Source organism: Lepidochelys kempii, chromosome 13 (genome assembly GCF_965140285.1).
Source record: "Lepidochelys kempii isolate rLepKem1 chromosome 13, rLepKem1.hap1, whole genome shotgun sequence".
In the NCBI taxonomy this organism is placed as follows: Eukaryota; Metazoa; Chordata; order Testudines; family Cheloniidae; genus Lepidochelys; species Lepidochelys kempii.
This window is the reverse complement of record NC_136392.1, coordinates 33922435-33944843: the sequence shown is the minus strand read 5'-3', so window position 1 is coordinate 33944843 and position 22409 is coordinate 33922435. Positions and strand designations below refer to the sequence as shown.

The 22409-nt window shown below is 47.3% G+C and overlaps 1 protein-coding gene and 1 pseudogene across 1 annotated transcript; both read right to left on the bottom strand.

Moving 5' to 3' along the window:
- Positions 1 to 4271: 4271 nt before the first annotated feature.
- On the bottom strand, positions 4272 to 5216 carry LOC140897023 (olfactory receptor 5AR1). The gene has a single exon (XM_073309278.2). The coding sequence runs from the start codon at positions 5214 to 5216 to the stop codon at positions 4272 to 4274; it is 945 nt and encodes a 314-aa protein (XP_073165379.2).
- A 6523-nt stretch (positions 5217 to 11739) lies between these two features.
- On the bottom strand, positions 11740 to 12712 carry LOC144929229 (olfactory receptor 6M1-like; annotated as a pseudogene).
- Between the last annotated feature and the right edge of the window lie 9697 nt (positions 12713 to 22409).

Here is a 22409-nt window from a genome sequence, read left to right as displayed (position 1 = left end):
CTAAGTTACTACAAACTTGCATTCACCTTCTATGAATGTTAGTTGACACTTGCCGTTCTGTTCATGCCCATGGTTAAGCACTGTAATAAATTGCCATGGGAGGTTGTGGAATCTCCATCACTGGAGATTTTTAAGTGCAGATTAGACAAACACCTATCAGGGATGATCTTGGTAATACTTAGTCCTGCCCTGAGTGCAGGCGACTAGACTAGATGACCTCTCGAGGTCCCTTCCAGTCCAACAATTCTATGATTCTATGGTGGTTAGAGACCATGATATCTCATAAACATATCAGTTTTTGGATATTTATGTTGTGAAATAAAAATGAATATATATCAGTGAAAGGAATTCCTAGCCAATCTCTGCTTCTGTCAACACATGCCAGGAACCCAAAGTGTCCAAAAAAATTCCATGTGCTCAGAAATAAACATAAATTTGCAGAGGAGAGCTATAAAAGATATTAACAGATTCATAGATTCCAAGGCCAGAAGAAATAACTGTGACCATCTAGTCTGACCCCCTGTATAACACTGGCCAGAGAACTGCCCCCAAATAATTGCTAGAGCAGAGCTTTTAGGAAAAAACATCCCATCTTGATTTAAAAATGATCAGTGATGGAGAATCAACCGTGATCCTTGGTAAATTGTCCCAATGACTAATTATTCTCACCATTAACAATATATGCCTTATTTCCGGTCCGAATTTGTCTCTCTTCACCTTCCAGCCATTGGATCATGTTAGACCTTGCTCTGCTAGATTGGAGCCTATTATTAAATATTGGTTCCCTAGGTAAGTATTTATAGACTGGGATCAAGTCAGCCCTTACCCTTCTCTTTCTTAAGCTAAATTTATTGAGCTCCTGGAGTCTATAAGGCATATTTTCTAATCCTGTAATCATTGTCATGGCTCTTCTCTGCACCCTCTCCAGATCTGAGGACTGGAGAAAATGCCTCCAAGAAGAGACTTAACGAGCTCCAACGGATCAAACAGAAGATTGAGAGGTGACTTGATTGCAGGGTAAAAGCACCTTCCTGGGGAGAAAACATCAGGCAGTAAAGGGCTCTGGAATGGAGCAGAGAAAGGAAGAACAAGAACCAATGGGTGAAAGTTCTAGCCAGACAGTCAAGTGAGAAATTATGCGTCACTTTATAACACTGAGGGTGAGTAACCATGGGAATCAATTCCCAAGGGAATTCTTTGTCGCTTGATGTCTGCCTGTTCAGGCTACAGGCCCTTTGGGAAGGTGTTTCAATCAAACACAAGTTATGTGGCTCAATACAGGGGGAACAGGGGCCATTTAATGGCCAGTGCTATACAGGTCAGACAGGAGGCTCTACGGGTCCTCTCTGGCCATAAAACCTATGAAGCTCCAAGTCTGTTTACAAAGGTCCTAGAACGTAGCTGTGTGACTCCAAATCTGGATTTAATGTTTGACTCCTGTTTGTTTTTGTCTTTTCCATCCCATCTGAAAGAGCTGTCAGGATGTCAGGTCTTGGGATTTGTGTGGTGCGGATTATCTGACAAGAGTCTGAAACTACAAAGTGTAAATGGGATGACAAAAAAAGGCAGGAGAAAGTTGAAATGGGATAACAAGAAAGTTGCACAAGAGTCAGTCTGCATGTGCTGATTGTCCTGGCTTGGCTGCCTAAAGAACAGACCAGAAGACCCACCAGAATTTATTAATTCAACAAAAATATGAAGATAAAACAGGAACAATGGGAAGAAAAAAAATCTGGCATCAGTGAGACAAGACTAAGTGTTGTCTCTGACCACCAGGTTTCCCATCGAGAGGCCAATTGGAATGTGGGACAGGACATACCCATTTGGCCAGGCGTATCTGGTGACACAAAGCTGGAATAAAATGGAGAATGATTGTGGTTTGTTACATCTTGGTGTGTCAATAGAGCATGAGGGAGCTAGGAACAACACTAACCTGGGGACCTAATTCTGGCCCACTGTCTCGAATGAAGAGATACCGATTTACAGCAGCTGGGGAGCTGGCCCATTGACTCCAGTGTAGCTACTGCTGACTCACACAAGCTACTGATTGGGTCCATTGACCCCAGTGGAGCTACAGCAAATTCCCACCAGCTGGGGGTCTGGCCCATTGACCCCAATGGGGCTATGGCTGAGTCACATCAGCTGGGGGTCTGGCCCACTGATTCCAGTGGGGCTATGGCTGAGTCACACCAGCTGGGGGTCTGTCCCATTGATTCCAATGAGGCTATGGCGGAGTCACACCAGCTGGGGGTCTGGCCCATTGACCCCAGTGGGGCTATGGCTCAGTCACACCAGCTGGGAGTCTGGCCCATTGATTCCAATGAGGCTATGGCTGAGTCACACCAGCTGGGGATCTGTCCCATTGATTCCAATGGGGCTATGGCTGATTCACACCAGCTGGGGATCTGTCCCATTGATTCCAATGGGGCTATGGCTGATTCCCATCAGCTGGGGATCTGTCCCATTGATTCCAATGAGGCTATGGCTGAGTCACACCAGCTGGGGGTCTGGCCCATTGATTCCAATGGGGCTATGGCTGATTCACACCAGCTGGGGTCTGACCCATAGACTATAAGGCCAGGAGGGAACATTTGGCACATGCTGCCTGACCTCCAGCATATCCTAGGCCAGGGAACCTTCCCCTTGGCTCCTGTACTGAGCCCAGCTACACGTGTTAAAATGATAACATTCGTTTCTGGGGTTTGACATTAAGGAAGGACGAGAGACAAAGAGCTGAATCTAGGAGAAGAAGTATTGGATCCAACCATAAGGTCTAAAACACCCCAGCTAAATGAGTCATTGCTGCAGTCACAGCCAGGATTCTCCCCCCGGAATATTGCTATCACCACAGGGATCGCCTCACACACCTAACTGGTCACTAATGTGCAAGCGCCCAGTGGCACCCCACCCTCCCAAAGTTACAGTCACAGGAACCTTGCAATAGGTCCACCCAGAAAATCGTCACGGACATTGGACGGGACAGACAATCAGCTGTTTGGGGCAGGAACTTTCTTTCAATTCTATGCAGCACCCAGCACAATGGGGATTCTGGTCCATTACTCTGGTCACTGGGTCTACGAATTAACGATGAAATAATAATCAATTCTCAATTGTCAGCTACCCATAATTATTGGTCATTAAATCCATTTAATTAAATTTAATTAAATTAAATTATTTCACCCAACCATTTTTCCAAGGAGCAAAAGGGGTGTTTGACCAAATCAGGAACATTTGCAGGAAAATGTCATTTTTGTGGACAATTTCCAGTTTTCCATTGAAAACGCAGAGACTGAAAGTTTTTCAATTTTTTGAAAGAATGCCTGTTTAACCAACTGTTTTCAAAAACAATATTTTTGATCATAAATGTTTTTAAAAGGAATCGTTTTGACCAAATCCTGAGACATTTTACCCAAAACAGTTTTTTGAAACTGAGCATTTTTACCAAACAGTAGATGCTTTTACCAAAAACTGAAACATTTCACCCAAAATGCTTTCTGAAACTGAAAGATTTTTATCAAACACTAAATGTTTTAATTAATAACTTAATATTACAAACAACCGTTTTTGAAAAAAATATTTTTGGGGGTTTATTTTTGTTGCAAAAACCAAATTAAACAAAAAAACCTGAAAATATTTTTGTAGGATTTTTTTCTACAAAACAAAGCTTTTATTTATTTATTTATTTCACGTGAAAATAATTGGCATTTTTCAACCAGTTCTATGATTTCTGCAATTAACAAAACAGCTTCATAACAGATGATACATATAGACTATGGATACACCATTATGGGGTCTTTGGAAGCCTTTTGGATTGCGGTTTCCCAGGTACAAATTTCAAGAAAGCAAAGCAGGAATGAGCAGGAGGGTTTCTCATGATTCTGTTACCCACTCTTTCTCCTAATGGGAAAATGACTCAGAAATTGTTGACGTTTTGTCTAAAAACTGAAATTGGACTTCTTTTAATTTTTTTAAAGGTTTTCAGCAAAGAAAAACAAAAACCTTTTATGCCAGAAACCCCAAAATGTTACACACAATACTGCTGAAAAATGAAAAGTGTTCAGAGAAAACCAGAAAAAAACTTTTGGATTTGGCAATTGGAAAAACAATCTCTTGTATGTACACCCCCACCCCAAGTTTTCCTTTCAACTGGGCGTGGAACCCTGGAGTCCTGACTCCCGCCACCCTGCTCTCCCAGCTAGACTCCATTCCCCTCCCAGAACCAGAGAGAGAAGCCAGGAGTCCTGGCTTCCAAGCCAATGCACCTGCCCTCCCTAGCTCCTAGCCAGGGCTTTCCGGAGCGCCCTTTTCACATCCTTGTTCCTCAGGCTGTAGATAATGGGGTTGAGCATGGGGGTGACAATGCCATAGAGCACGGGCAGTGCCTGATCCTGGTCCTGTGAGTAGGTGGAGTTGGGGCGGATGTAGGTGAAGATAATGGTGCCAAAGTAGAGGCTGACCACAGTCAGGTGGGAGGCACAGGTGGAGAAGGCCTTGAGGCGCCCTTCCCTCGTGCGGATCCTGAGAACGGCCATCACAATGTACACATAAGACACCAAAGTCCCCAGGAAGGAGCCCAGGATCACGGCACCCCCCAAGGCAAAAGTGACAGCCTGATTGGTCTGGGTGTCAGAGCAGGAGAGCTGGAAGAGTGGGGGGATGTCGCAGAAGAAGTGGTGGAGGATGTTGCTTCGGCAGAAGGACAGGATGGACATCAGGGATGAGTGCACTGCCGAGTTGGTCAAGCCCATGACCCAGGCGGCTGCAGCCAGCAGGGCGCACACCCGCCGGCTCATGAACGCACCGTATTGTAGCGGGTGACAGATGGCCACGTATCGGTTGTAGGCCATGACCCCCAGTAGCAGGCACTCGATCCCCCCAAAGGAGATGAAGAAGAACATCTGGGAGAGGCAACCGGCCCACGAGATGGACTTGTCCTGCGACAGGTAATTGGCCAGCATCTTGGGTACGGTGCAGCTGGTGTAGCCGATGTCCACCATCGAGAGGTTGACCAGAAAGAAGTACATGGGTGTGTGGAGCCGGGAGTCCAGGCTGACCAGCAGTAAGATGAGCATGTTGCCCATCAGGGCCACCAGGTAGATGGCTGTGAAGACCCCAAAGAGGATGAGCTGCTCTGCTGGGTTGCTGGAGAGACCGAGGAGGATGAATTTGGTCACTGAGGTGTCGTTCTCCCTCCCCATCGGCTCCACGGGGTCCATCCCCTGCAGGCAGAGGAAGGTCAGTGGTGTGAGAGTTGGCTTGAGACATTTACCCTCCCTGTGAGCTGAATTGTAAAGAGTGAGGGAAAGTCCCTACACAGTCACAGCAACCTACACTAACAGCGGTGGGTATGAAAGGGAGATGGAGACTGAATTGGCCCAAACAAAAGGCCTCCGGGTGTCCCTCAAGGCCTGTGACAAGCTTATGTCTGGGAAACGAGAGGACTGTTGGGCCAGAAATCAGTTAACCTAAATTGTGTGTTGGAAACTGGGGGACAAATCAGTGGGGGAGGGACCATTCTGAGTACCACTCCCTTCGGGGCCCTTCACGACAGAGACTTGGGGTGGGGGGGCAGGAATGAGGAAGAAGAGATGGAGGCTACTGGAGTGAAATTCACCATCGGGGCTGCTTCCTACCCCATCCCTGATCCTGAGAGATGTCCTGGCCAGCCCAGGCCAGAGAGAGGGACCCAGATAACATCGTCACCCCCGTCTGCTCCGGAGAACCACAAACACCACCTGGGATGAAACAGGATCGACTTTAACAACAGCAGCTCCAGCCTGTCTCAGCTCACTTCTCTCCCCCCGTGAGGTTCATTATCACCAGCACAGATACCATCTCAGAGACTGGCAGACAAGCCAGATTTCCTGCCCAGACTGTCCCAGCACAATGGAAAGGGAACTAGGGGGGTTGTGCAAACGACAGCCGGATTTAATGCTTCACAGTTCAAGGGTTTGGGCTTTTCCCCTCCTTTCCTGTGGCCTTAATCAAAGGTTAAGCACTGTTTTGCGGCATGTTTGCCATGGCACGAGCTGGGGGAGGTCTCTGGGTCCCAATCCCTGCCCCTTGTTTCACACTGGCTAGTGCTGGACAGTGATGGGCTCTGTTAGCACCTTGGCCCATTTACTCCACCTACATTCACACAACAGGGGCCACCAGCAGAGAGCTGGCGGGACCCTTAGGAGACCGAGCCTGCATTCCCAGTGCTGCCACACAGTGACTCAGGGCCAGACCTGCAGAGATGTTTAAAGGCCAGATTGCAAAGGCATTTGGGCATCTAATGGGATTTTCAAACCACCGAGACACCTACACCATAGAAAACAAAGTGAGTTAGGCACCTAGATGTGTTAGAAACTCTGACCTGGCACCAAAACATTGTTACAAATGCAGCCTCTCGTGCCCAGATGGAACTGGTAAAAAAAAAAATTGGCAAAACTTTTTTCCGTGAACATACATGTCATTTTGTCCAGACCAAACAGTTTATTGGCATTGGAATGGTTCCAACAAAAACTATCACTGGGAAGGTTTCTCCACCTCCAGGGGGGAGTTTTGGGTGACAAGGAGATGCCATAACAGCCAGGGGGTTGGGGCACTTTCCTGGGGTGGAGGAAACCCAGCTACAAGTCCCTGCTCTGACTAGGGATGGAACCTGGGAGCCTTGATTCCCAGCCCTCCAACTCTAACCTATGAGATCCTACTCCCCTCCTGGAGCCAGGGATAGAACCCAGGAGTCCTGGCTCCCCATCCCTCCGGCTCTAGCACTAAACTCCCCGCTCCGCTCCACCCCGAGCCAGGGCTAGAACCACACCTCATTGGACCCCACTCCCCTCTGAACGCTAGCTACATTATAACAGGGCACAACAGAGAAGCCAGTTCTTCATGTTCTCGATGTTTTTTCCCTTTGCTTTGTTGTTTGCTCGTTCCCCATAAATATCTCGTCAGTACCTGGGTCTTTCATCACTCGTTGCCCTGGCTATGGCTCCAATATTGAGCTGCTGGAAAAAAATCAACAAAAGCATTTTGGTTTGCAGTCTCCCTCTTAGTCTGAGGTACGCAGAGCAGCTCTGGGGGGGGGGGGGGGGGAAGTGGCTGCAGTGTCCAGACCCTGGGTCTGTTCTGGTGCAGCAGAGACCTGGGGATTCCTGGACTAGCCTGGATGACTCAGAGGTCTGATGTGGGGGGGGAAAGGGGGACAGCAGGCCTGATTGATCCTGGGGTGTGATGGGGGGGGGCAGGGAATGCCAGATTAGAGGGGCCGATGAGCCAGCCTGGTACATACCTTCCTATGGCAGGAAATTGATCTGAGATATGAGCTTGCGATCCTCAGCCCATCCGCTCCAGGAATGGCCTTGTTGCCTGGTGTCTGCCTCACTGTCTCCCTCCAGAGCTCGTCTGCCATCCTGTCCTGACGAGAGCTTTGGGCAGCAAGCGCCTCCCTGCCCCTCTCCCACCAACAGCCCAGCCCCTGCTCTGTGCCCAGTGAGAGACACAGCCCAGCTGAGGGGTGCTGGGATTGGCAGATATTGCAGAGCCGTCTCCTGGGGAATCATCCTTTGTGCCTTACAGACGTCACTGCAGGCCATCCCTGGGGAGGCCAATTTGCCTCGTACAACCAGCATCCTTGGCCATGAGGAAAAAGACACAGGATCAATGCCCATCTGAAACCAAACCAGAGCCAAGCCAGAGAAAATCGCAGTGTTTCACTCTCAGGTCCCCTGTTTACAGGTGTTGTGTCTCAGGAACTTCTGGGCCAAGACACTCCAAGTTTGCCCCACTTACCCTAGCTCAGATGCGAAGGAGACAGGGCAATTTTCTAGGCAATGTGATTCAGCGTGGGGATTTTAGAGTGCTGAGAAAAATCAGGTGTTAAGCAGTGAGCTTGTGTCAGCCCTTAACTAATTCACATGGGCAGACCCTCAGCTGGGGGGCCTGAGATGTCAGAGGTTGATGGTTAGCCACTTTCCACATTGTGGAGGGTCACAAGGCAGCACTGGGCTGAGCTCTGCCTTAGCCCTGCTCTAGGGCAGTACACATCTCCTAAGGTCAGACTGCCCACTGGTGGGAATCAGGGTCATTTCACCGAAACCAGTGGGAATTGGGTGTCTAAAGCCGCTCGGCAGCTCTGAAAAACTTCAGCTGGCCTGTTTAAGGCCAGTTCAGCAAAAAGAAACTTTCTCTCCTATAAACTGGTTTATTTTTAACTAAACATATTTTTTTTTGAAATATGGGAGTTCATCAAAAATGAAAAAAATCATGAAAAAAGTCATTTGAGATTTTTTTAAAGTTTTCTGAAAATGTTTCAAACCACAAACGTATTAGGAAAATTCAGACAATTAGAAACTATTTGAAAATAAGAGAGTAAAAGGTAAAAATTTGGAGAAAGTAAGAAAACAAAATCCTTTTCACTTATTTGTTTCCCATTGAAAAACATTGGGAAAACAGTAGAAAGTGAAATAAAATTGTTTTTTGATTCCTTCACTTTTTCTCACTTTTTTAAAGTGCAAAAATGTCAAATAAATTGAGAGTGAATGCTACTGTCAGAACTTTCTACACTTTTTTTCTTTACTTGATGAAAAAAGTTGAAAAGAATTTTTTCAAATCTAATAATGTCTTTCTGAAGGAACCAAGACAATATCTGTTTCTTTTAAAAATAAAGAAAATGGCATTTTTAATTTTTTTTTTGGCGGGGGGGGGGAGCTGTGAGGGGCAGGGAGTGAAAATTTTCCAAATTTGTTCATTTCCTTGCAAAATGTTGCATGGAAAAATGGTTTCTGAGAAGCCCTGCTCTAGCTAGACTGAACAACTTCTCTTGCTGTCTCTCTGCCCCATACAGATTCTGCACTGGTGTAACAATGTCTGTTAGGGGTGTGATTTCACTGTGCTTAGCCAGCAGGCTTGGGTTTGGGGCCTGCTGCTTTTCCCTGATGGAGTCGGGGATCAGTGAATTCAGTGACTCACATGCAGCCTCCTTACCCCAGTCTGATTGATTTTAACAGTAAGAACAAAGCATTTCAAGAAAGCTGTTTAAAACCACACAGTTTCATAGAATATCAGGGTTGGAAGGGACCTCAGGAGGTCATCTAGTCCAACCCCTGCTCAAAGCAGGACCAATCCCCAATTTTTGTCCCAGATCCCTAAATGGCCCCCTCAAGGATTGAACTCACAACTCTGGGTTTAGCAGGCCAATGCTCAAACCACTGAGCTATCCCTCTCAGACAAAGCCCTCCCCTGGTTTATTGGGCACCTAGGCAGGCCTGGCTTATTCAGATACCCCCAGCGGATCCCCGTGTGTCAGTCTGGTTCCCCCAAACCCGTTTCTTGGTAGGGGGTCCCTTTGGAAATCCCTCCAGTCCTTCAGTTCTGCTGCCTTCCTGGGCTGTTGGCTGATGAGGTCAGATCTTCCCAGCCAATAGTCCAGGCATGGTCCCTTCCCCACCTTCCAGTGTTTGTCCAGGACTGTCCCTCGCTCTTCCTGCTTGATTGTCCATCCATCCCAGCAGAGTTATAGGGTAAACACCTGGAAAGCAGGGCCCAATAGAGCACCCAGCCCTACATCTGCTCTGTATCCATCCCACAAACTCAGCCTGGGGGCAGCTGTCCCGATATGGAGGTGCTTATGCAGGTGGAGCTCATTCCTCTTCGCAAAGGGAGATAACTACACTGGCTGGGACAGTTCTCGGGGTGCCCAGGGCTATGAATCCCCTTGAAATCCCCTTGCCTTCCATGAGAGGGAGACCTACCTGGGTGCCAGCTCCCCAAGGCAACCCAAACAACCACCTCTGGGCTCTGCCAACCCTCACTCCTCCTGGCAGGTTAGCATTAGGTGCACCCCACTCCACGAGCCCCGCTGGAGTGTTCCCCTGCAGCATCCAGCCCCTTTTCCAGGGGGCACTCACAGAAACACCATAGCTGCTGTCCCCAGGGAACCATGCACACCCCAGGTTGTCTGATTCAGCTCAGCTCTTTGGACAATCCTGCAGCTCTGAGAGCTAGTTGTGGGGGAAACAATCAGACGTTTATTGTCAGAGGTCAAGATTCAGGAGCTAGTGACTGAGGCCAATGGAAACAGAAGGGTTCCATGTCAAACAAAGTCAATACACGTATCCTGGAGACCAGACCTAGATGAATCCCACCCCAAGCCTTGGGCAGCATCTCCAACCAAGGCTGGCTGGGATCCCGTTCTCACAAATGCAAACGTACTGTCCAATTACAGCCTAAGTGCTGAATAATAGGGGGCTTTTCTTGTCCCACAGTTGTAGATCAGTGAAAAATCATAATCCGCTGAACATTATTGTCCTGGTAAACTACGTGTGGCAACATTGTATGTAAAGTTATAAGACTCTACTCTATAACACTGCTATAACATGTTCCACAGTTAGAAAGGTTGGCCCAAACCAGTTTTTCAGGGACAAAGACATACTGGCACCCCAGACAGGTATCAACAAAGTCAAGTGGTCTATCACTTTGTTAAATGACCATTCCTTGGTAGAAAGAAGGGTGTGAGTGATAACTTTACATATTGGCAGTGAAAAGAGCTAGAGGTCCCATGGAAACAGACTGGCTGTCACCTGAACGCCAGCTGGAGATAATCCTCAAAGAAGGGAGAAGGATATAAGAATGGAGGACACACACACCACAAATCACCTCTCTCCCCCCATCTCTATGCACAGCAGCTTCAATGCTTGAAAGACAAAGGAAACATCTTTGAACTGGGGAAGGAGTTTTAGCTCGGAGGTTTTTCAGCCAATACAGACTTCTATAAGCTTATGGGGAGATTAAACCTTTTGCTTTTAAGTTCACTTAGCTTGTTATGTTAGGGCTTTAGCTTGCATTTTATCTTTTTATTTGCTTTGTAAGCAATTCTGACTTTTATGCATTATTACTTGTGATCACTTAAAACCTATCTTTCTAGAGTTAATAAACTTGCTTTTATTGTTTTATCTAAACTAGCATGTGTTTGGATTGATGTGTTAGGAATCTCCACTTGAGATAACAAGCTTTGTGCATATCATTTTCCATTGATGAACTGGTGGACTTTATATGAGCTTGTATAGTCCAGTGGGTGCTGGTCAGTAGAAGACGCACATTTCTGGGGGAAGATCTGGGAATTTTCTGCTGTCTCCCTGTATGTCATTCATAAGTGACTGGCTATAGCACTCATGCAGTATAGCTGGGAGTGATTTTGCATGCTAGAGGCTGAGAGTGAACTAGCCAGAAGTGGAAGACAACACAGCAAAGCAGTGTAAAAGGCGCCCCATGCTGGAGTATTGAGGGGACACAGCCATCCAGCAGTCCAAATTGTACTCTGGGGAGTGTCCCACTGAGTGACTAAAACATATTTTTAAAAATGGGACTTTGGCTTCTAAGTAATTTAGTTGATTTTAATAGGCAGCAGGTTTAAAATAAACAAAAGGAAATATTTCTTCACACAATGTGCAGTCAAGATGTGGAACTCTTTGCCAGAGAATGTTGTGAAGGCCGAGAGTATAACAGGTTTCAAAAAAGAACTAGATTAATTCATGGAGGATAGGTCCATCAATGACTATTAGCCAGGATGGGCAGGGATGGTACCCCTAATGTCTGTTTGCCAGAAGCTGGGAATGGGCGAGAGGGGATGGATCACTTGATGATTACCTGTTTTGGCCATTCCCTCTGGGGCATCTGGCATTTGCCACTGTCGGAAGACAAGAAACTGGGCTAGATGGACCTTTGGTATGACCCAGTCTGGCAGTTCTTATGTTCTTATTTTGAAAATTTTACCTCACCTTTTAAACAATTTCCCATTTTAGAAACCCAGTGGGGCTCCTTTATGGAATACAGATTCCTCTTGAAGGAGTCTTTCAAGGCATCTTTGACCTTCTTGTTCCTCAGGCTGCAGATGAACGGGTTCAGTAAAGGTGTCACCATGGGTGTTCTGTATGCTGGCCACTTTGCTGAGGTCCAAGGAGTGGCTTTTCCTGGTTTGGACAAGATGAAGATGGAGCTCCCATAAAAGAGCATCCCCACAATAATGTGTGAGCTGCTGGTGGAGAAGGCCTTCTGTTGGCCTTTAAGAGAGGGGATCCTGAGCACTGTAGTGATGATGAAGGTGTAGGACACCACTGTCACTAGGAGAGAGCCCAGGAAAAGCAAGGCTGACACAGAGAATTCCACCACCTTGATGGTCCATGTGCCAGAGCAGGAGAGCTTGAGCAGTGGCATCACGTTGCAAAAGAAATGGTTGATGACATTGGAGCCACAATATGGAAGGTGGGAAGAAGCAAGGCCAGGAACCCGCACATCCATGAGGCAGCCACTAGCCGTAAGCAGGCGTGAGTGCTGATGAGGATGGCATATTGCAGTGGGTAGCAGATGGCCAAGTAGCGGTCAAAGGACATGACAGCAAGGAGGAAAAACTCCATAGAGCCCATCATGAAGTTGAAGTAGGCCTGGTGAAGGAAATGGTGTTCCTCTCGCTCAACATGTTGGCCAACATCTGGGGCATGACTGTACTGGTGAGGTGGACATCTAGGAGGGAGAGGTTGGCAATGAAGGGGTACATATAGGTGAGGAAACGATAGTCAGCCCAGACCAATGCCATGATGCTCATCAAGGTGCCCATCAAGGTGACCATGTAGGAGCTAAGAAAGGCTATGAAGAGGGGGCCTTGGAAGCTGTGGGTGCCAGGGAATCCCAGGAGGTTGAATTCAGTCACAGATATGTTCTGGTTCTCCATTGTTACCTCTGCAGGAAATGCTCACCTGGGTGGGGGGTGGGGAGAGAGAGGGAGACAGAGAGAGAGAGAGAGAAACAGAGAAAGGGACAGAGAGAGATGCCTCCTAATTTTGTTGTTGGTGGTGCCCTCAAGTCCCAAATTAAAAGAGCCAGATATTGAGTATTAATCAGTACAGATGGCTGGGAATTCTGAATGAAACAAATTCATTTGTCCCACAGGAAGTTTCAAATTGATTTAAACTGAACATTCCTGTTTTGAATTAGCATTTAAAAGTCAAGTGAATATTTTAATTTCATTTTGATTGAAAATGCCACATACCTTTTTTTCATTTTCATTTAAAAAAATAAACTTTTTAGTCAGTTTTCCCCCCAAAATTGATTCAAAATGAAAACAAACTCCTGCAGCAAAACCAAAATAGGACATTATTCCATGGAAAATATTGGTTTTGATGAACATGTATTTTTCAGCAGGAAAACTTTTCTGGAAGCCTTTTTTTTCTTTGACAAAATCTAGTGCTTAGTATGTGCATCTGCTATTGAATTAAGTTGGAGTTGTGAGTGTTTAGTACTTCTGAATATCAGGTTCTTAGTGGTGGGCAAAAGGGCTCAGAAGACAGAGCAGTTCTCCTCCACCATCACACAAACTTATCTGCCAATGTGGGATGACCTCTAGGGGTGAGAAGGTAACTGCAATCCAGTCACCATGTTTACACAGTCCTTGGCTTCCTTAAATGCTCTACCAGTAATGGTCAGGTTTACCAACACCCAACCCCTTTAGCTATGGATAGACCTGGGAATCCATGAAAATCAATATCTTCTCTGAGAAAATGTATTTTCAATAAACTATGTATCATAACTAATGTACTGATTGTGGTGAAGAAATCGCTATAGAAATTTCCAATAGAGGAATACAGACTTTCTTGTGCTTTATGGTTCATTCTTTTTTCCCTTATATGTATATACCACTTATCTGCATTTACCATATGACTTCATAGCAAAGTGGTTGAATAATACTGAGATCTTATCTTCACAAGGAATTGGTTTAAATTTTTGTTACATAATATTTCCATTTCTGCCTCTTAACTTTTACAAATTAAACTAAACTCGTCTTCATTAGCTTTTTCTGCTAATTCCAATCTAAAAGTGTAGTTATCAATAGGGAAGGGAGACATTTTTTCTTGGAATATTTTTAGCGTGTCCTTTTCACTGATAATATGTAAATAACATTTTAAAATAGTTTCATATATTTTCCAGATTTTTATTTTCAAGAAAAAAGGAAAGTTTCTTTCCTAACTATATTTAGTTTTTTAATTTTTCTACATTTCCTCCTTTTTTTCAAAGAAAGAAAGAAAGAAATGGAAATGTAGATAAAAGAAAATTATGGAATTTTACAATGAGAGGAAAACACAGTTCTTTTTCAAAAAAATTAAAATAAAAATATTTTTGTAACTTTTCAAAAATATTGTGATTTTTTTCTTTCCCAACAAGTTCTATATTTTCAATGTACTAAAGAGACTTCTCCTCAGTGAAAAATATTTAGCTAAAAATGGGCACTGCTTTCTAAAAAGACCTACACTCTATGTGTATCAAAATTGGATTTTCAGATCCAAAAATGAGTTATATCTATTTATACTCCTGTATCACCTCCTAACTAACCCAGCCCTAAAAGAAGAGCTACAAGCTACTTCTTGCAGTAACATCTTTAGCACACATCCCTCCCTGAGGCACATCCCATCATAAGCATAGGCAGGGAGCTGTTCATCCTGTTGACTTCTGTGAATCCCATTTGTAGGCACTAACAAGATTGGCTCCGTACCTCAGGGATTAGAGTACTGGTCTTATAAACCAATAGTCATGAGTTCAAATCAAACTGGGGCCTTGTGTCTTATTTTAACAGATGACAGAACAAGGAGTAATGGTCTCAAGTTGCAGTGGGGGAGGTCTAGGCTGGATATAAGGAAAAACTATCTGACTGGGAGGGTGGTGAAACACTGGAATGGGTTATCTTGGGAGGTGGTGGAATCTCCTTCCTTAGAGGTTTTTAAGATCAGGGTTGACAAAGCCCTGGCTGGGATGATTTAGTTGGGGTTGGTCCTGCTTTGAGCAGGGGCTTGGACTAGATGGCCTCCTGAGGTCTCTTCCAACCCTGATATTCTGTGATTCTACCTCTCCCCATCGGATAGGGAGCCTGCACACCAAATTCAGTTTTGGTGAATCGGAGAGATTTTTACAGGTCTAAAAGCCAGAGTACTATTGGGAATCTAGCCCTAAGATCCATAACTGTTTAAAATCAGCTTACTTCACAAAGAAGTACGGAGGCTGGAATATTCAAAGCATCCTGGGGGCTCAGACATCAAACTCCCAGCAAAATTCTATGGGAATTGGGCACCTAGCTTCCTCTCTCTTGAAAATCCCAGACTGAGGGATGGGGTGAGTTACCCATGGTCACGGAGGATGTCCACAGCAGGGCAGAAATGAAATCCATCTCCCTGCAGCGTTTGGCAGTGAACATGAGTGGGAAAAATCTATTTTTTTACTTATTTATTTATTTCATTTGTCATCAGAAAATTTCAAGCCAAATTAATTTTTTTCTTTCATTTTGAATCAAAATTTTCTTCTGTCTAAAGAAATGTCAAGGTAAAAAAAAGAGGTTTTGCTGGAATCAAAAGATTTGATGGGAAAATGTCATTTTTGATGAAAATCTGTGATGTTGCATGAGAAAACTTTCAAACTAAAATGAAACTTTTGCTTTCATTTGGATGTGTGCGGTGGTGTTGTAGCCCTGTCAGTCCCAGGTTATGGGCAAGACAAGGTGGGTGAGGTTATATCTTTAATTGGATCAACTTTTGTTGGTGAAAGAGAGAAACTTTGCTGAGCTAAAAAGCTAGTCTCTTTTACCAATGGAAGCTGGTCCAGTAACAGATATTACAGCACCCACCTTGTCTCACTCAGTTCATTTGGATACATTTCTTAAACTTCATACCCAGGAATTCACAGTTGTTACCAGCTTTGTGAAATCTAATTACAGAGCATCCCACCAGTTTGAGGAATCTGCCCTGTTTTGGACAGTCTGCCCTGATGTGCACACTTACAGTCATGAGCCACCCTAGATAGTGTGACACCTTCATCTAAGTAAAAAAAAGCCCAAACCAACCATCAGTGTAAATCAGACATGGCTCCACGAGGGTAAATGGGCCAGAACTGGTGGAAATGGACATGTCTTACTACATGGCTTCCATTACAAGGAATTGGTTTTAATTTTCTTACAGGACATTTCAATCTCTAATGTCACAGGTTAAACTAGACTTGTTTTTGGTTACCTTTTCTGCTAATCCTGATTAAAAATACAATTATAAAGAGAGGATGCAAAGATGTTTCTGTTTTCGTTGTTATTTTTTAAACTGTCTTTTTTATTCATAATAGATAAATAACTTTAAAAAAAATCCCTCCGCACATTTTCCAGATCTCCAATTTAAAGAAAAATAAAAGAGTAAATAACTTTTCTAAATATATTTAGATTATTTTTTCTTCACATTTACCCCTTTTTTCTCCCTAAGAAAAAAAGACAGAAAGACATTTAGATGAAAAGGAAACACTTATGGAAATTTTACTCGATGAGAAATACACAGTTCTTTAAAAAAATTTCAAAATAAAAATATTTTTGTAAATTTCCAAAGACTATTGTGATTCTTTTTCTTTCCCAACGAGTTCTGTATTTTCAAAATTTAAGTACTAATGAGGCTGTTCGCCACTGAAAAATATTAGGGAAAACTGGACACTTCTTCCTGAACAGTTCTACACTCCCTGTATATCAGAATTAGATTTTCAGTTCACAAAATGAGTGATAACTATCTATAGACCTGTAAGATCTCCTGAACTAACACAGCCCTGAGAAAATAGCTGTAAGCTAGGTCTGACAGTAATAACTTTAAAAAAACTCACTGTCAATGCATTTCAGACCAATTACACCTGTCTATAATGAATGAAGTCAACTGAAATATAAAAATAATAAAGGAATGGTATTCAACAGAGGTGACACAGAGTGAAGGGGCGGGATGGGGGCTGCACGGTGATCAGCAAGGGCGGATGTGAAGGGTACAGAGGATCACTGAAGGCCGAATGTGAAAGGGACATGGTTGTAGAGGGGAGTCTGAGGGGAGAGGTTTAAGGGTAAGAGGATGTCAGTGTTTAAGATGGACAGAGTGCTGTAAGGATGCCTCACTCTCTTTCCCTGAACTAATGACTCTCCAGAATCATCGTGAATGACTGTGAATTACCACTATGCATTGCAATATATACCCTCTGGCCTGGGCGACAGTGAGTATTGCTCTATTGCGTGATCAGTCAGGTGGTCACCTGAGATGTGGGAGACCCAGACTCAAGGTGCTGCTCTATTAGCTGTTTAATTATTTATATAAAAGTTGAACAGCTTCTAGAGGAAAGACTGAGAAGAACTCAACCCAGATGATCCCAAAGCCCAGTGTCAGGGGTGTTTTTCCGTAATGGGGGAAAACATACAGACTAAGAACATAAATAAATAAGAAAGTGTTATTTACTCCTTCTCATAACACAAGATCTAGGGGGTCACCCAATGAAATTAATAGGCAGCAGGTTTAAAACAAACAAAAGGTGGTACTGTGGTACTGATTGCCTGAGGATGTTATGAAGGTCAAGACTGTAACAGGGTTCAGAAAAGAACTAGATAAGTTCATGATGGCGCATAGGTCCATCAATGGCTATTAGCAGGGAGGATGTCACTAGCCTCTCTTTGCCAGAAGCTGGGAATGGGAGACAGAGAATGGATCACTTGGTGATTACCTGTTCTGGTCATTCCCTCTGGGGCACCTGGAATTAGCCACTGTTGGAAGACAGGATACTGGGCTAGATGGCCCTTGGGTCTGATCCAGTATGACCGTTCTTATGTTCTTCGTCCAACATTCAGTTACTTTATCATCATCAGGTGGGGACTGGGGAGAGGGATGAATCGAGGTTTCTTTGGTGAATGCCGTGACCACTGGGTGAAGCTTACCCCTACCACGATGGTGTTCGCCTTCTCGGGTTTGGGGAATCTTTTATAGATTCATAGATTCATAGATATTAAGGTCAAAAGGGACCATTATGATCATCTAGTCAGACCTTCTGCACAACACAGGCCACAGAATCTCACCCACCCACTCTTGCAAAAAACCTCTCACCTATGTCTGAGCTATTGAAGTCCTCAAATTGTGGTTTAAAGACTTCAAGGAGCAGAGAATCCTCCAGCAAGTGACCCATGCCCCATGCTACAGAGGAAGGCGATAAACCTCCAGGGCCTCTTCCAATCTGCCCTGGAGGAAAATTCCTTCCCGACCTCAAATATGGCGATCAGCTAAACCCTGAGCATGGGCAAGATTCACCAGCCAGATACCCAGGAAAGAATTTTCTGTAGTAACTCAGATCCCACTCAATCTAACATCCCATCACAGGCCATTAGGCCTATTTGCTATGAATATTTAAAAATCAATTAATTGCCAAAATCATATTATCCCATCATACCATCTCCTCCATAAACTTATCAAGTTTAATCTTAAAGGCAGATAGGTCTTTTGCCCCCACTGCTTCCCTTGGAAGGCTATTCCAAAACTTCACTCCTCTGATGGTTAGAAACCTTCGTCTAATTTCAAGTCTAAACTTCCCGATGGCCAGTTTATATCCATTTGTTCTTGTGTCCACATTGGTACTGAGCTTAAATAATTCCTCTCCCTCTCCGGTATTTATCCCTCTGATATATTTATAGAGATCCAAACTCTGGCGCACCGAGCGGGACTCCGCCACCTGCACACGGAGCTGGGGGTTGTGTAGCAGGGGCTCCGCGAGGAGATCCACTCCCATGGTGGCTGCTACGGACCTGGTCGTTGAAAACAGTTTCGAGGTCCGGAGGAGGTCCTGGTAGAAGACTGGCAGCCCGGAGAGGTCTCGCAGAAAACCTCTCGGACAGAGATAAAAGAGCTGCCGGTCGTATCGGAGCCCTTTGGAAGTGGCGCAGAAAGGCGTGCGCCAATATGCTCCACGTCGAACTACCTGCACTATAAGGAGCCTTTGCAGGGCCTGGAGGCAGAAGACACAGACCTGAGTGTGCAGACACTTCAGGCCCTGCCCTCCTTCCTTCAGGGGTAGATGAAGAACTCCAACAGGGGCCCAGTGCATTCCTGACCAAAAGAACTCTAGAATCGATGTCCAGAGGTTGGTCAGAAAACCCGGGGCCGGAACCAGGGTGTTGAGCTGGTACCAGAGCGTGGACAGGACTAGTTGGTTAAGCACCAGTGCTCTCCCTCGCAGGGAGAGACATCGGAGTAGCCTCGTCCATTTTCGGAGCCGCTCTATCACCCCGCCTTCTAAATTTTGCGTGGCAGAAAGGTAAATGCCTAGGTAGAGCAGTGGACCTGCACTCCACCGTATGGTCTGAAGCACGGGTGGGAGGGAGCTCACCTGCCGCCAGTCCCCCACCGCCAAGCCAGAGCTCTTGACCCAGTTGTCTCGGGCAGAGGAGGCTGCCGAATAGATGGCCTGGCAAGCCTGCACCCGCGCCAAGTCGCCCGGGTCCTGGACCACGAGGAGTACGTCATCGGCGTACGCCGACAGGACCAGCCGCAGCTCTGGCTCCCATAGCACCAACCCTGTCAACTTCCTTCGGAAGAGACAGAGGAAGGGCTCAATTGCCAGAGCGTACAGCTGGCCTGAGAGGGGGCACCCTTGCCGTACTTCTCGCCCGAAGCTGACCGGTTCGGTCAGGGTCCAGTTGAGCCTAACCAGACACTCCGCGGAAGCATACAGCACTTGGAGAAAACTCACAAACTGAGGTCCGAATCCAAACGCCTGCAGAGTGCCCAGGAGGTACCCATGGTCTACTCTATCGAACGCCTTCTCCTGATCGAGAGACAGGAGGGTGAACGACAGACCGTCTCTACACCCGAGTTTCAAAAGGTCTCGGACTAGAAAGAGGTTGTCAAAAATGCTGCGGCCCGGGACAGTGTAGGTCTGGTCTGGGTGGATCACGTCCGCCATCACGGACCCTAGCCACAGCGAGATTGTTTTTGCTACAATTTTGCAGTCCGTGCTAAGGAACGAGACGGGATGCCAGTTTCGTAAATTGCAGACGTCCCCCTTCTTCGGCAACAAGGTGAGCACCGCTCGCCTGCACGAAAGAGGGAGGACCCCGCCCTGCAAAGACTAGGCCCAGACAGTGGCTAGGTCTGGGCCAAGGATGTCCCAGAACGCGTGGTAGAACTCCACGGTCAGCCCGTCCATGCCCGGAGATTTATTGGTGGGCATGCGACGGAGGGCTTCCGAGAACTCGGCCAGGGTGAGAGGCAGCTCTAGCCGGTCTCGGTCGCCCACGCTGACCGTGGGGAGTTCCTCCCAGAGCACCCTGCAAGCGCCAGGATCGGTCGGATCCAGGGAGAAAAGACTTGTATAGAAGTCACGGGCCCTCCCACACATCTCCTCCGGATCCGTGAGGGGGGTGCCGTCTTCCGCAAGAAGGCAGGTGACGTGTTTCTTGGCCCCCCTTGCTTTCTCCAGGGCATAGAAGAAGCGGGAGCCACGGTCCATCTCCCGAAGGAGGCGGATGCGGGACCGAACGAAGGCACCTCGGGCCCGATGGTCCTTGAGGGCCCGGAGCTCCTTCCGCTTCTCCCGGCGTGCTCCGCAGAGGAACGGGTCCTCGGGGCTGGCGGCCAGGCGCCTCTCCATCCCTAAGACCTCCCGTTCCAACTGCTCGATCGCTGCATTTCGCCGTCGGCTGGTGCCCCGGGTGTAGTCACGGCAGAAGAGCCGGGCGCGCACCTTCCCCAGGTCCCACCATCCCCGCGCCGAGGGAAAGGCACGCCACTGCCCTCGCCAGGCCAGCCAAAACTCCCGGAAGGACATCACAAAGCCCTCATCCTCCAACAGGCTGTTGTTAAAGTGCCAATAGGCCGGCCCTGGCCTCTCTGCACGGAGGGAGGCTGTTATGGTGGCTAGATGATGGTTGGAAAATGGGGCCGGCCGAATGTTGGAGGAGTGGGCCTGTGAAAGATGGAAACGGGATAAATAAATGCGGTCCAACCGAGAGTGGTGTGACCGATGGGCCTCCACCCGGACAAAGGTGAACGTGGAAGTGTCATCTGGGTGGTGGTCACACCAGATGTCTACTAGGGAGTGATGTTCGACTATTTCTCGGAGAATGTTCGCAGTGGCCGGGCTCAGCTCGGCCCCGAGCGGTCCCGTTCCTCGAGGGTGGTTTTAAAATCCTCTCCCAGGACTAGGCACTCGTGAGAATCTAGGGTGCTGAGGAAGTCGGACACTCGCTGATAGATTTGTGGCCGTTTCGGGCTCGTAGTCGGGGCATAGATATTAACAAAGTTAACCACGAGCCCCTCTATACGGACTTGGAGATGCAGCAGGTGGCCCGGCACGGCCTCAGTGACCCCTAGCACCTCGGGCCGTAGGTTGGGGGAGAACAGGGTCGCCACTCCAGCTTGTTGAAGCGTGAAGTGGCTAAAGTCGACCCCGTCCCCCCACTCCAGCTGCCAGCTGTCCTCGGCGGTCGGATCCGTATGGGTCTCCTGCAGGAAAACTACAGAGTACCCCCCTTCCCGAAGGTAAGAGAGCACCTGGGACCTGTGGAGAGCCATCCTACAGCCCCTGGTGTTCAAAGTTGTGATAATGAGAGGTGTCATGCGGAGGGCTGGGGGTGTGGGGGTTCCTTATTGGTGGGGGTGTTCGTGGCCCTCGGCGGGTCACGCAGCAATCCGTGACCCATCCCGTAAGGGAGCAGATCATTATGGAAGCCGCGGGACCGCCCGCAGGCCACAGCATCGTGCTTTCCTTGCCCTTTACCCTCCTTTATAAGGGCCCTTGTGGCCTGGAGGATTTGATCAAAGTCCCCCCATAGCTGGAGAGCCAGCTGTACCCTATTGCGGGCGCCACGGATGTTTACTAAAAACTTCCGCAATGCATTTCACAGCTCATGGGGGGGTGGGGTTACGATTTTCAGGTTGTTCCCTGGTGGGAGATTCTACCCTCCAATGCCATTCTATCTTCCCCTCCCGACACCGGCGGATGGATCTGACTCGTGGGCATAGCGGAAGGCTCAGTATCAGTGCCTCCCTTCCTGGTCTTCCGGGGGGCCTCCGCATCGGATGGGTGCAGCGGAGCTCGAGCCTTCCGCTTGCCTCACTTCCCCTGGACTAGGGTCCAGCCCTCCATAGCGTCATCTGGGGGTTGGTTAGCAGGGGTCGTGTCGGGGGGCAGAGGTGATGGTTCAGGGGTTCGGGGGGGTAACGATGAGGCAGCATGGGGGGCGGGGGGTTCTCCTTGGGGCGGGCCTATACCCGGTAATATCTTTGCTGCACCCTCCTCCATAGGCTCTGCTGGATTGGTAATAGCAAGGGTGGAACTCCCTTGCTCGCCCGGGCATTGTAGGGAAGGTGTCTCTTGGGCCTGGACGGGAGCAGCGATGGGTCGAATAGGAGGAGGGTTGGTTTCAGGTGCCGGGCAGCCGGGGGCATCGGCAGCGATGGGGCCGATGTCCTGCCGGGTCTTGGGGGTTTCGGGTGCTCCTCCCCCCACAGGCCAAAGGGCAGTCTCTGTGGACATGCCCCGCTGAGCAGCAGAGGTAGCACTGGGCCTCTCCGGTGGAGTAAAAGACCCGATAGCGAGCTCCCTGGTAGGGGACT